General features: G+C 49.4%; 4 protein-coding genes across 4 annotated transcripts; all 4 read left to right on the top strand.

The window, feature by feature from the left end:
• Window positions 1-133: 133 nt before the first annotated feature.
• On the top strand, window positions 134-1,332 carry FIESC28_07900 (uncharacterized protein; the record flags this gene model as incomplete). Its single annotated transcript, XM_031162040.1, has 3 exons — window positions 134-237; window positions 312-445; window positions 509-1,332. The coding sequence occupies 3 exons, from the start codon at window positions 134-136 to the stop codon at window positions 1,330-1,332; spliced, it is 1,062 nt and encodes a 353-aa protein (XP_031013894.1).
• A 5,000-nt stretch (window positions 1,333-6,332) lies between these two features.
• FIESC28_07899 (uncharacterized protein) lies at window positions 6,333-8,701 on the top strand (the record flags this gene model as incomplete). Its single annotated transcript, XM_031162039.1, has 6 exons — window positions 6,333-7,241; window positions 7,303-7,384; window positions 7,435-7,782; window positions 7,832-8,294; window positions 8,344-8,431; window positions 8,483-8,701. 6 exons carry the CDS (start codon window positions 6,333-6,335, stop codon window positions 8,699-8,701), a joined length of 2,109 nt encoding a protein of 702 aa, XP_031013893.1.
• Window positions 8,702-9,605: 904 nt separating this feature from the next.
• FIESC28_07898 (uncharacterized protein) lies at window positions 9,606-11,390 on the top strand (the record flags this gene model as incomplete). Its single annotated transcript, XM_031162038.1, has 1 exon — window positions 9,606-11,390. One exon carries the CDS (start codon window positions 9,606-9,608, stop codon window positions 11,388-11,390), a length of 1,785 nt encoding a protein of 594 aa, XP_031013892.1.
• Window positions 11,391-12,258: 868 nt separating this feature from the next.
• FIESC28_07897 (uncharacterized protein) lies at window positions 12,259-14,031 on the top strand (the record flags this gene model as incomplete). The annotated part of the gene is made up of 1 exon (XM_031162037.1): window positions 12,259-14,031. The coding sequence occupies one exon, from the start codon at window positions 12,259-12,261 to the stop codon at window positions 14,029-14,031; it is 1,773 nt and encodes a 590-aa protein (XP_031013891.1).
• Window positions 14,032-14,314: the final 283 nt, after the last annotated feature.

Below are 14,314 nucleotides of genomic sequence, written 5' to 3'. Positions count from 1 at the left end.
TCTTCCTGGTCCTCGTCCTCGTCTCCCATCTCCGTCTCACGTCCGGTCGTCCTCTTGCTCGCGAGCATCTCCCCTCCGACATCTCGACCCCGATAAGACTCCGTTGAGATCTATACGATAAGATACGCAGAACATGTCGGCTTCGCTCCCTGGCGCGCGGGAGCTCCCCGCTTCCCAGTATGATCTCGGAACGTATATGGGACGAGTGCGCCATACTATGGGCATCACAGATCCCTCGTAAGTCCAATTGCTGAGCTTCAGTTCCAGTGCCCGAAGTATCATAAAGCTGACAATGCTGGCGCACTCTTCAGAACCCTCTTCGCGGGCAAGACCGGACTCGAGACGGCCAAGGCGTTGGTGACCGATTACAAGACCGGCAAGATCGAGCACATGTCGCCAGCATTGTGGCATGCGAAGAAAGTGGTCGACTCGACACTGCACCCCGGTATATATGACCCTGTCAGACATGTGCGATTGTAACACCAGCTGACGAGACACCGTACAACAGACACCGGCGAACCCGTCTTCTTCCCCTTCCGAATGTCCTGCTACGTCTTCACCAACCTTGTTGTTACCGCTGGTATGCTCCAGCCCGGCATGGGAACGGCTGGTATCGTGGGCTGGCAAGTCTTCAACCAGTCTCTCAACGTCGCATTCAACACCGCCAACAGCAACAAGTCTTCTCCCATGTCGAACTCTGTCCTGGTGAAGTCTTACCTCTCCGCTGTCGGAGCCTCTTGCTCCGTTGCTCTCGGTCTCAATGCTATTGTTCCTCGACTCAACGTGACCCCTTCCACCCGCAACATTCTCGGTAGACTCATTCCCTTCGCTGCTGTTGCCACAGCTGCCGGTCTCAACACTTACCTTATGCGCCGCGACGAGATTGTCAAGGGTATCGATGTTCGACCTGTTCTTTCCGAGGAGGATAAGCAGAAGCTCGTCGCTGAGGGCAAGTCGGAGCGAGACATTCCCTCGCTGGGCAAGTCCCAGGTTGCTGCTAAGCGTGCGGTATACCAAACCGCCGCTAGCCGAGTCTTCACTGCATCCCCCATCATGGTTCTTCCCCCAATGGCCCTCTACTATATCGAGAGCAAGCAGGCTTGGTACAAGAACCTTATGGAGAAGGAGTGGGTGCGCGCACGACCAGCACTGGTCAAGGGTATCCCCCTCGGTATCAACTTGACTCTGATTGCCGTTACCTCCTTCGCTGTTCTACCTTTCGCTTTGGCTGTATTCCCCCAGTACCAGGAGGTCAGTGCCGAGTCGCTTGAGCCTGAGTTCCATGGAAAGGGAGGTAAGGATGGAAAGATTGTTTTCAACCGAGGCCTGTAAAGAACATGCGTCCTCAGACATCTAAGCCAAGCTTGGCTTGACAATCGCGAAAGCGACAGTATATATTGGTCTGACAATAATGGGAAGCCGATGGCTTTGCCCACTATTCAGGCCGGATTCTTTTTGGCAAACAAGCCAATGAAATCCTCGAACCCTCAGAAAGAGGAAGGGGAGTAGAATACACTCCCTCGTTGGTTTTGAAAGTATCGAAAGATAACGGAACATCCCCAAAGACGGCGTTTACGGGATAGACAAAAAGCTCTCTGTAACCCGAGAGCGTAGCGTATCAGAGCTGAATGGTATACCAGAGCGTAGAGGAGAAGGGTGGTTTTCAACCATAGTTGGCTCGATCAATCCATAGAGCTAGACTTTCTAGTATTATCAGCAGTATAAAAATGGACTTAAAACGCGTTTCGCAGCTTTAGATATTGTGCTCGCAGTCGATCCTTAGACCTTCAGAATGTTGGTGATCAGACCAGCTCTCGAGAGACCAATAAGCCACAACAAGCATGCCAGTTAAGGTATTTGACTGAGGAGTTCTTTACGAAACTCAACATCGATCGGAAACTGGTCTCAATAGAGTTATTCTCATTTGTACGACTACCTGGGTAGCGAGTAACAGCAGCAACTTCCAATCGAAACGCGCACGAGAACCACCTACACAGCATTAAAACCGACACCAAATTTGAGAGATTACAGAGCCATATAAGAGACGATGTGATTGTGATGATATCGGAACCGATATTATCACGAAGCAGTAGCCGAGGGCTCAATTCCTCTGTCATTCGCAGGAGAGCAGACAAGTAGTCAGAATTATCGCCACCGATCGACAGGGCTAACCTGGGCTAGATGCTAAGCCGACGCGTTCGCGCCGGTTAAAGGAATGAGGCCAGGCAAATGACAGGACCGCATGCTGGGACAATTGGAAGGAGGATGGGAAATGTCCAGAATCTTCTTTTACTGATCGCTGTGTTCCGCAAGGACAAGCAGGACAAGTGAGGTTATTGTTACTACACAAGCATTTGTGTACTCCTCATGAAATGACGGGATCTGACCCCGTCGAAGGAAACTCCTAGACGTCACGTTTGGTGACGATTCTGAAGTGGGGCACGTATTGACTTGTCAATCGTCTTGGATTGCGTAGAAGGGGCCACTGCTGAGACTGTTAAGCCAACCTGAAGCTAAACAGGAAACGCCGAGCTCAAAAAGGGCCTGTGAGTTATTGTACTGTAAATACTGTACAAACTCAGGAGTGAACGAAGACCTCTTGTAGTGCCAATTTCGGATTTACTTGAAGGATGCCGTTGACTTTCAAGCACGTAGCGTATCGGCTCGGCATAGTGAAACTATGAATAGCACGGCATGACAGCTGTAAACGATGGTTCTTGCGATTCAAATATCCGGCCGGGCAGACAAATCGTTAAGTGCACGGAAGAAGCACCGACTCCAGGGACGACTGAGCGCCAACAAATTGAGGATGAGAATCAGGGCAGCCAATAAGAAATAGTGAACTAATGGACCCCCATCATCTGGCCGTGGCGCGCAGAATTACCAGCAACATCCCCCACTGGCTGTCCCTGGTTCTGCTTTTTGCTGTCTTGTTGACTTCGGCTATGAGCCATATGTTGGAACCGACAATGCTATGTATAACGTCCCATGGTAAACTCTTTGGAAGGTGAAGCAAAAAGATTTCCAGTATGTTTTGAGACCCATCTGGAGCCCCAGTCCATCAGTAAGCCTGGGGCTCAGCGACCAACGTTGAAGGGACCTGGGGTTAACACCTGTTAGTCGGATGTAGGGATCCATCGCCGGGTGGGACGTGGACATGTGCCGCAAGGCAGTGGTCGAATGTACGTGCATGCGCATGAGTGAATATCACATCGACCAAGCTTCATGTATCTCTCCACTCGTAACGACTGTAAAGTAATCCATAGGACCTCTGTCATCGAGGGCTATTTTCACTGACAATCGAAATCACCCCGAGTAATCACAAGTCTGACTTGGTGTTGCATCAATTGTTCTTAAAACACAGCTAGTGCATTTTGTTGTCTGGCTGTAGGGTAATGCTGTGACGAATAACGTCGGAGAGCGCGAAAACACTGGCCTCTCATTAGCGAAGCCCAACAGTCATCGAGGTCTAGAAGACTGCCCACTAGCCATTGATGGCCGTGCTGAAATGGTGCAGAGAAGCTCTGGAACCTCGACGGCCGCAGGCCCGGGATGATTCGAAGGTTGTACCGTACGCCCAGTAAATGTGGGGGTTCCTCATTGTCTGGGGTCTTCAATAAGAGAGACAGCGAATTGTAAAGAAAGAAGCTGAACAGCGGGAGAAGTCGTCTCTTGCCATTGTACACATCCAAATACTGTTATCAGCCCCTTCTTCCCGAATTCTTGTTCGATATGGATGAGCGTGACCGGAGACAAGCAGACAATACAGTACTGTACAAAGTAATTCAAGATGCAACGTGAAAGACACAGCGCGGTTTGACCAGAGGCCCACTACCGGCGTCACCCTGCCCTGGGGCGAAATGTGGTAGATACAGTGCTTGAGTGCCCAGCTAGACTCGTCCAGACGATAAAGGTTGAACTCTCTTTCTAGTCGTAATGAGGTACCAACGGGCGAGCCGAAGCATATTTGCAATGCGTTCCTGACTTAACTGTAGAGGTAAATGTCTGCTCTGTTACCAGCGCCATGAAAAATCTCAAACGTGTACAAAGAAGGCAGAGGCGGTTGTTCACGTTCTAATTCGATAGTACGGATAGGCAAGGCACATGTTTCGTGGTGTGTGGATTTGTGTTTCTGTAGGGTCGTGTTCAGCTCAGGTGCGATGCGGTACCAATGGATATGGCGTTCCTGCCCGTGAATGGGCCTCATGACGTAGATCTAGCATCGCTCGCATTGTAATCTTTCTGCTCGGTGTTTGGTACCTATTATATCAGCTCGCTGAAATTACACAGATAACCAAATGTCGACTCGATAGAAGGCATGAAATTTAAGATATGGGACGAATCGAATAAGAGAACGAGCAAAAGCAAGGTGCTGGTGATGGTCAAGGCACATTGTGTTTTCCTTTTTCACCTTCTTGGTTGGGGAGAAGGAGCAAGCGGAAGGTACCCCTATCATGAAACCTCCGATGTACCATGGCGTGCAAAGCTGAGCTAAAACAAACAGTTGACCTGAGGAGGGTACCTGTGGGTCAGCGTCGGGTTTGTACCTGCGGCATCAATCGCGAAACGGGCCCTCCTTTAGTTGGTCCTTTCAGGTCATCCTCTCCCAGGCAGGTACCATCATGACACGATAAGAGCCTCGCAAATTGGCAGAAACAGGGCAGAAAATAAGTAAAAATAGTCTTTTGAGAAAACCTAAACTTGTAATAACTCGGGAATCTTGCATTCTTAACTGACTCATCGAGATACAAGCCCTCCCCGAGATACTGAAGGAAGCAATTTTTAGTATTTGAGATAGATTTAATGGGTGCTTTCTGCTGTCAACCTTTCGTTATGGGTCTCCTGTAGCGTCACGTCACACGTTGGTCCCTGCCCTTTCTCACATTAGATTGTTTGAATGAATTCAAGAGTAAGACAGCCTAGGACCATCTAGCGATATTAGAAACCAGAAGCCTTGCAATGGGAGTGTTGATTCCAATAAAGGATATCCCTACATAATCGAATTAAACTTGGCAACAATCACATATGCCTTTGAAGGTATCTTTTGCATAGTTTCGGGGCTGCATTTTTTCTGCAATCATGCCTGCTGCCCTGCAGGTAATTCTTTACAGTGAAAGTTAGAGGTGTTGGCCTTTTAAAGGCCCGCCATTCATCACGCTGAATGGGCCTATTTTGCCTTGCCTCACTCGGCCATTTTCCCCAAAGCGACCCTTCATGGACCCTGGTTTTCTTGATGCTCTTGGGCTCTCTAAGTACAAATGTACCCTTAATAGAGTGAGCACCCTCCTTCCCAGCTTATGCCGGATCGCGACGCCGCCACTTTCCAAACAAAGTACCTCTGTAAATTCCACGGGAATTCCACGTCGTCTTGAACCCCAAAATCGTAACCCGAAAGGAGAGGAGACTGGCTGGACACAACACAACACCAACCTGAGTGACAAATGACAAATCCACACTCCAGATGGGGACTGTTGAAGATGACGCCGAATATACTTGCTATCGTTAGGACGTCACCGCCATGTAAAATGTACTCGGAAGCGAATCTTTATCTGAATCAACGTCACCCTAAATGGATCCCTCTAGTCGGGCTGTCCCAGCACTCCCCCGGCCACCCAGTAACTTTTGGCCAACGCCTTTTTCCAAGACAAATGGATGCCCGTGACGCCTTCAACCGAGCTTGGGGCAGATTTGTGAACAGAAGTCACTCCACTCAACCGTTGCTCATTTTCCTTCTTGTTATTGCCCTTGTCTCTTTATTTATCCCCACACTCAATACAGAAATCATCTGAGAGAGAAAAAGCAAGATTGGATTAGGTTGAGTGGGAAGCCGACGCAGCCCTGAATTTCCACACAAAACCAACGCCCCAGGGCCCGCCCATAGTGTCATTCTAGGTGCTAAACTCACTGAACCATCCCCCTAACTACACTCTGAGACCGCTGAGCTTTTCTCACTGGGTGGTCATCACGCCCAGCCCATCTATCCACTCTCTGAACTGCCCTCTCATTCTCCCGGCTGCACCTCCACCTCCCGTCACCACCATAACCATCGTACACCAAACCAAAACCACTAACCTGGAAGGGACGCCCCCGGGTCCCCTTCCCCGTTCTATCTCTCGCCTCTCTTCGCTCATCGCTCCTCCTCCTCTTCCACGACGCACTCGTATGTGAGTCTTGAGCAAACCTTTACATACGAATCGACTCGACGATTTGTATGGTCTCCTGCACCGACCGATACTGCTCCGGCACGTTCGCATATACCTCATTTCTGTTTTTCGTGATCGCTACCTATATCTTCTGTTTTTGAGCCCTGGGTGGCTTTCGGCTCCCCCATCATGTCAACACCTACCACGGCCACGGCCACGCTTCCACACTACCATCATCCTCACCATTATCCGCAATCATACGCACACTCGCACTCGCACCATCAGACATACCAGCCAAACCACAGCGCCAACTACCGTCCCGCTGCTTCGAATCAGAATATTTTACCTCCTCCGGTTTCTTCAGCTGTCTCGCCCTCCCACAGTGCCATTCTGCCTCCTCCGTACCAACTCTCACCTTTGGCGTACTCATCCTCAGGATCGAATGGTATCGGCCTGACACATTCGTCGACTTCTCGCTCTGCACATCACGTCCAGGAACCTAGCCCGCGAAACGACGCGGGTTATTCGACTGGCACCATGGCTGAGCCTGCCTCTGCTTCCAACGCGGAGCCCTCTAGAAAGCGTCGTCGCTCTCGCGAACCCGATTGGAATACTTTTTACAAGAATGGTCTCCCTAAGGAAATCATCGTAATTGATGATACGCCCGAACCTGAAGCAAATACCAGCCGGAAGATTACGAATAGTACTGTTACCGCGCCCAACGATAATACGAACCGTCAAGCGGCCAAGAAGAGGAGACGAGACGAAGAAACTGGCACTGTCCAGGCTTCGGGCTACCACATCAAATACCTTGGATCAAAAAACAACACCCCGGCGCAGGTTTCAACGCCTGCTGGCTCATCCAATTCGAGTAGTGACCGCACCAATTCTGCTCTTAACACTACTGCCCCGACTTCACTCTCGTCCAACGGCCAGTACGAGGATGCGGCTCCTCTCAAGCGAAAGCGCACCCGTCAGCAGGTGGCTAACGAAGCCAAGCGTCGCGATGTTGATGGTTTTGGAGATCAATTCACCTACAAGCCTCCACCCTACCCTCCTAAGAAGGCTGGCGAGGTTAATGTTCAGGTTATCCATGACGTGAGTTTTTACTCCGCCTTGATCCAAGAGTTTAGTGATGGTTTACTGACATAGCTTATAGCGACATTATAACAAGAACGTCAAGGTCGATGACGATGACGGTCATTATATTGTCATTCCCGAAGCCGAACTTACAGAGAAGTGTAAGTAATCATCGATTTTGTCTCCGACTTAATTGCTAATCACTCCATAGACCAAATCGTCCGCCTTCTAGGTCAAGGAACCTTTGGCAAAGTTGTTGAAGCCCGCGACCGCAAACGTAACAAAGCTGTCGCCGTCAAAATCATTCGATCAGTCCAGAAGTACAGAGATGCCTCCAGGATTGAGCTTCGCGTTCTTGAGACTCTGAAACGGAATGACGAGGAGAACCGTAACCGATGCATCCATTTACGAGACTGTTTTGATTACCGCGGCCACATCTGTATCGTCATGGATCTGCTTGACCAGAGCGTCTTCGATTTTCTCAAGGGCAACGGCTTCGTTCCTTTCCCCAACAGCCAAATCCAAAGTTTCGCGCGCCAGCTGTTCACCAGCGTTGCCTGTGAGTATTAAGATATACAGTCTTGGTGACCTCATACTGACTTTTGCAGTTTTGCACGATCTCAACTTAATCCATACAGATCTCAAGCCTGAGAACATCTTGCTGTGTGACCACGCATACCAGACCTTTACTTATAACCGCAAGATCCCTTCATCTTCTTCAACCATTAACCGCCAGGCTACGCAACGCCGTGTTCTACTCGATACCGAAATCCGATTGATCGATTTCGGTTCTGCCACGTTCCAAGACGAATACCACTCTTCAGTCGTTTCAACACGCCATTATCGAGCCCCAGAGATCATCCTCGGTTTGGGCTGGTCATTCCCCTGCGATATTTGGAGCATAGGATGCATCCTGGTCGAGTTCTTCACGGGTGATGCTCTCTTCCAGACACACGATAACCTTGAACATCTGGCAATGATGGAGGCAGTCGTTGGGTCACGAATCGACAGCCATCTCGTGCAGGCTGTTAACAAGATGTCGACTCGAAACAGCGGTAATGCCGCTTCCAAGTTAGTATCTCTTCAAATGCCTCGCTTTTCACAAACTAACATCGCCCAGATATTTCAAGCGTCTCAAGCTCGATTATCCTACACCAGATACAACTCGTGGCTCTCGTCGTTTTGTCAAGGCCATGAAACATCTTGACGTGAGTAGCCTTTCGACTAGACATTGTATGACTCAAGCTAATAGACAACAGCACATCATTCCTGGAAACAACCCTTTCCTCAAGAACTTTGTTGATCTGCTCAAAAAGATCTTTGTATATGACCCTGCTCAGCGTATTACTGCGAAGCAAGCGTTGCAGCACCCGTGGCTCAAAGAGATGGCCCAGCCCGATGATGGTACGGAGGCTGCTAAGATCCGCCAAGAGAGGTTACGGATGGAGCAGGCTTCAAGAAATCAATATGTCCGTTGATGGCATGCGTCTGATACCCCACTAACGACATATGAGCATGATCACGGAGTTCTGGATTTTCATGGCGTTGCTACGAAGTGATGGGCATCGACGTACGGATAGGATCTACTGTCTGATGCCGCCCCGATTTTGCTATTGTACTCTAGTGCTACAGCCGACGTTTTCTCGTTATCTTTTCTGTTTATACCGGGAGTTGTCATTGGCGGTTGTTTTACGCAACGCTGTGATTGGAAGGAATGTTGCATTTCGATGGAAGGCGTTGATGGGCCTATTTCGGCTCAAGCTATATGCGAACAACTAACTATACTGTTCATCTTGTCCCCTTTGTCAGAACAAATAAAAAATCGCACAATGTTCCACGAGAACCATGCCCCACTATACTCAACTGTTACCGGACTCATCTATTCATTCAATGTCCCGTATCTGTGGCTTGTTCTCGATGTTTGTAAGCTGCTGCTGTACATATGACTTCAACTTTGCCTAATCTTACATATAGGTAAGTGTACAACGCTACAAGATCTCCTGTTCTCTGCTAACAGCTAGGAGGGTTGACATGAACAAAGCGGTGCTCGGTCACAGAAAGCTGAACATTGCGAGGACGAGCTCTTCGATCCACAGGGCTAGGCTGCATAACTCGACTGTTCACTTCTCGATGGAGTGCACAAAACTCACACATGCTGATCAGTCACTCAAATGTGCATGTTCGTGACTGCTTCTTGTGACTGATCGGGTATATAAGGCTTGATAGCAGATGATTCGAATATGCTTTGACACTAATGCATGCAACCGCTGAAGACAAACTTTCTCTAGATTGACAAAAAGCAACAGCGAAAAGTTATATTGTCGAGCGCTTGTTATTCGAACATTTAAGCAATCTTGCCACTTTTGTATCACAGCATTCATCATGGCACCCAATCCTGCAAACAACAGACCTCTCGAGGAGGATGAGCACTACCCGCTCAGCGACATCTCGGACTATCAACTGGACCAACTTACGGAACTGCTATGGATGGACCAAAGCGTCAACGCAGTTATGCCAAATCAGGTGTGGCTGCAGTCACAATTCGATGGTGTCGCTCGACTCGACAAGTCTAACCGGCGTTCGAAGAACCTCTGGAAGCGTATCTCATCCGGACTAGAGAACTTCAGCCTCGCACCACGACATGTACATGATGGAAGACCTACAGCCTGCCTCTGTGATGCCCATCACGACCTCGATCCCAAACTGATTCGGCGCCTGATGGGACTCATCATAATTGAGTGCACTGTACGTATTCATCGGTTTCGTTACTGGCGTCGATACATCGATTTCCCTCCTGCTATACTTCTATGGCTAGATCGTATGGATGCGGTGACTGGACTTTGGATGACTCGGGATGCTTTTAATGCCACCTTCGGCTACGATCGCGTCTGTCCAAATCAGAACAAGGTCCTGAGCAAGTGCGAGGCCTGTATCATGGCGGCCATTGGAGGCAGACCTCAGGTACTGACCTACCTACGAGCATCCATGATTGGACGTCGCGATCGCCGTTTCGACAAAGGCCTGAAAACCCCTAGATTGCTCCGAGTGGTAGAGTCCTGGATTGGACATTTCAAAGCCGATGTTCGCAAGGCTATCGTGACTGGAAGTCACGAAGTTCGTCAGCAACTTGACAATCTGGATGCAATCCTCGGAACCTTGGAGAAGGACCGCCCTATATCTGACTTGTCTAGATCGAGCCGTCACCGGAATTCAAATACGCATGAAGCGGATGAAAGGCCTGCTCATGGTCATCGGAAGCGAACATCCCGCGAGGCAAGTTCTCGAAGCTATAGCATGGAAGGTAGCCACCAAACCAGACCATCACACGAATACAATACCGAAGCCGAGCAAGAATGGATGGATACAGACGAAGCCTGCCAAGCGTCGATCTATCTGGACTGTCAGATGCAGAAACGAGGTTTAACAGCATCAAAGCGCCGGGAGATGTTTGAACAGGACATGCACCCCGCCTTTCGTGACTATACACAAGATGCAGCAGGAATGTCGGCGGGCGATCGGCTGCAGAACGATGCTGAGCCAAAGCTCGAAAATGATGCAATCTCTTCTTTCTCCAGTCCAAGTGCTATCCCAGCACCACTCAGCCTGGCCAAGAAGCCTCAGAAGCCACCTACTCCGCCCCGTAGTACTTCTGACAACGACCCTGCAGAATCGATTTGGGAGCCTGTCTCAGTGTTCTCTCCCCCACAGTCTGTAGTTGGAGATTCGCCTACTCGCCGTGCCCCTATCGCGCCCAACAGGGAGATTGATAACGATTCTCTCTTCACCACGTTTGCCGACAATCAAGCACACCTCGAGTTTTGCCAGCGATGGGGCCTGGCACCTGGTTCTGATTTCCGCGAACCACCCGCAGCCTCCGGAGCGCCGCAAACCCAAACACCAACTCGACAGAATTCGGATGCCCGTTCGGTTGCAGCAGCCTCGAGCGTATACTCCGATCACCCTGGCTTTCGACGCTCTCAGCAGTATGACACTACTCCGGCCATTCCACCAAAAAGCCGATTGCGAGAAAGCCGTGCAGCTTCGAGTCACAGTGGACGAAGCAGAGCCGCACATCGACAGTCGCGAGACCAGCGCGGCAACAGCCTTTGGAACAGTTTGCAAGAGAACAGAGCTAGCATGATTGAGGAGTATGAGAATGAAGAATAGTGGAGGAGTCTTTCTTTTATATATGTCTACCGTGCGATTTCATTTGTTTTTATATCATGGCTTGTTGAGATGGATATACCCAGGAGAATAGGACACGGCAGAGCCCTGCCACAACAGTTTCTTATGTCAAGATATAGCTATATATTATGTCTTTTGATTTATTACCCTTCGTATGCACATGTGATAGTGACCCGTAACATGGACAAGCGTGGAACTTATCGAATAGTTGAACTGGTCGACTACCGTCTATGCACCTACCCGCGATTCATATAAGTCTGATGTACCCTTTACAATAATCAACAACCATGTCTGGATACTACTGACTACTTACTACGTGATAGTTGAGACTTTTTACTGTTATATGGAGGGTTCGAAGCCAAAGTCAGGGCGGTCGGGGCTCTAAAACGCAACTGCAATTTCCGCTGCCTCCTACCAGCTGGCAAGAGCTGGCAACCATTCTTCTTTCCTTTTCTTTTCCCTTCTGCCTAAGGCTAGGCACCCCCTCCTCGTGATTCACAGACTATCAATGAGGTAATTCACATAGCAACCGAGGAGTTCCCACATAACTGCCTGAGGAAAGAAGTGCGTACACCTCAAGTGCTTCATCAACACCAAGCCTGATCATACCTTTCCGCACTCACACATCCTATTACCTAGTCACCCCAGTGTTTTCGTTCTATGAAAACGCTCATATTATTTTGTTATTTGTTCATCTCGTCTTGGCTTTACCCGCCCGCTGTTTGACCTGCCAGTTCCCGTCAGTGGTGTGACTTACCGACACAGACCAACCGCAGGTTCGTATTGAGTATTGAGTATTAAGTACCCTTTTGTCAAATAATCTAACAGAATACAGTGCGCCTTACGCATCATGTCGTGGGTGCACGGCAGTCAAAGCCGGGCTGAGAAGGAGAATACTCCTTCGCCCAACCTCACCAAGTCACTGATGCGAGTCCAAGGACTGAGAGAATCTTTCGGAAACATGCCAGCCAAGTCACAGTTGTTTCCTAGTGATGTTCTGAAGAGTCGGTTAAACAGTGCACTCGAAACGTCGACAGAAATGTCGAATGGTGCCCCTTCTCAACATGCACCCGCAGAGATGATGAGCAACTCTACGCACCAAAACAACATGCAGCTGGTTCGTTCAAGTCAACCAGAAGTGCGCATGTCGTCGCCGGGCTATTCACAGGCGCTCTCTGAGGCAGAAGAACACCTGTCTCAGCATCCATCGGTGAAAGCCGACTCTCAAGGAACAGACAACTTTGAAGGCAGTTCCGTGGGTACATGGAACTCTCCAAAGGAGAAGGCACTTTCAAGCGCCTCGACCGATGTGCAAGGTGCCCCTTTACCAGCACCACTTCACGTTATCGAAGCAACTGGCTCCATGTCAGCCACAAACCGACGACCATCATTCAGTACTGCATCTTTGGCCTTGAGCGGGTCTCCTATACTGCCAGGAGATGAGAAGGAGAATCAGCCGCTCAACGCAGCAGGCGTGCCGGCGACTTTTGAGGATGACATCGAACAAGTTGACCCTAATGCCCTAGCCCTGGCAGCGGCAGCTGTTGATCATTGGGACAGTCATAAGTACAACTACCCAACGGTCCATGCTATAACCCTAGATCGACATCCTCGCACCAACGAATGCGATATTGACACCGCCACTGGCAAGCTCCTTGAGCCAGTCCGATACATCAAATTGCAAAGGGACAGCTCGGCAAAGCATGATTGGCATCGAATGAACCTCACTTCAGGTATCTGTATCGAGCGAGAGCTTGCCCGCAGAGAGAGTTTGAGGAAAGAAATTGAACAAAGAGAGGACGAAGCAAAGTATGCGAATCCGACTTTCGAGGAAGACAAGGTTCCAGACGCTGCTTGCACCCTGCGACCGGCAAAGCCCGAAGACTTTCAAGCCATTGCAGAGATTATCGACCTAGAACGCAAACGAGGTGAAGACTCTCAAGTATACCTTCCCAAAGCCGGCCGCGGCCCAGCTGGCTTAATTGTCCTAATTAGAGGACTCTATGACTATTGCCTCAGCAAGCATCGGCCCTTCATTGTTGCCATTCCTTCAACGAGCCCCATTAAAGATCGTACCAACTGGTCCAAGGAAGAAGAGGAAGAATATCAGGAATTCCTCAAGTTCAAGCAGTCTCGTCAGGCATCGCAGCAGAAAGTTCTTGGCTTTGCTGTGATCACTGAACCACGCATTGGCTTCCTGGCCCCTTGTAACGGTTCACGCTTCTCGGGGCTGATCAGGTTGTTTGTTCACCCGCAGCATCGACAGAAGAAAGTCGGAACGGCTCTTCTCGACAAGATACTGTCCTGCGTGAACATTTATCACCGCAGTGAAATTGACTACCTATGGGAATGCTCTGAGACTCGCAAGACATATGAATACGTATCGGCACATAACCTCCGAAAGTACAACAGAGTTTATGTACAGGCTTATTCTGTTGGAAAGTCTGACGCCCAAGTCGACATCTTTCAGCGTCTTTTGAACAAATTTGATTTTGAGCTGGTGGCGCAGTTTCAGGACGCCGTCAAACATGGAATTGACCCAGGTGTCTGGAAGACCCTGAATGTATGGGAACTGGAAGTACGGTCGACATCTGAGATTCAGGAGGATTTGGTTGATCAGTGATAATCAAGGTCGTTGAGGAATCGCGTCGTTATGATTGGTCTTTGTTTACGATACTCATTGCTTGTTAGTTGGCTTGGGGACGTTCGGATCTGAAATCAGTGAACTGGAAAAAAGTGTATATATGATCAAACGATCAAGTAGTTCAGTGGATTCAGCATGTTTGAGTAGCGAATTAATCTCATGGCTGTCGTATCTGTATGCATTTGATCTAGGTACCCCATGCGAAGGAAGGATGGAGTTTAGACGAGCACCAATCACGTGGAGTTGCGAAAGCCGCAGGCAA

Source organism: Fusarium coffeatum (assembly GCF_003316985.1).
Source record: "Fusarium coffeatum strain FIESC_28 chromosome Unknown BRIP53273_contig_178, whole genome shotgun sequence".
NCBI lineage: Eukaryota > Fungi > Ascomycota > Sordariomycetes > Hypocreales > Nectriaceae > Fusarium > Fusarium coffeatum.
Note: the sequence above shows the minus strand (reverse complement) of the source record. Positions and strands in the feature narration are given on the sequence as shown.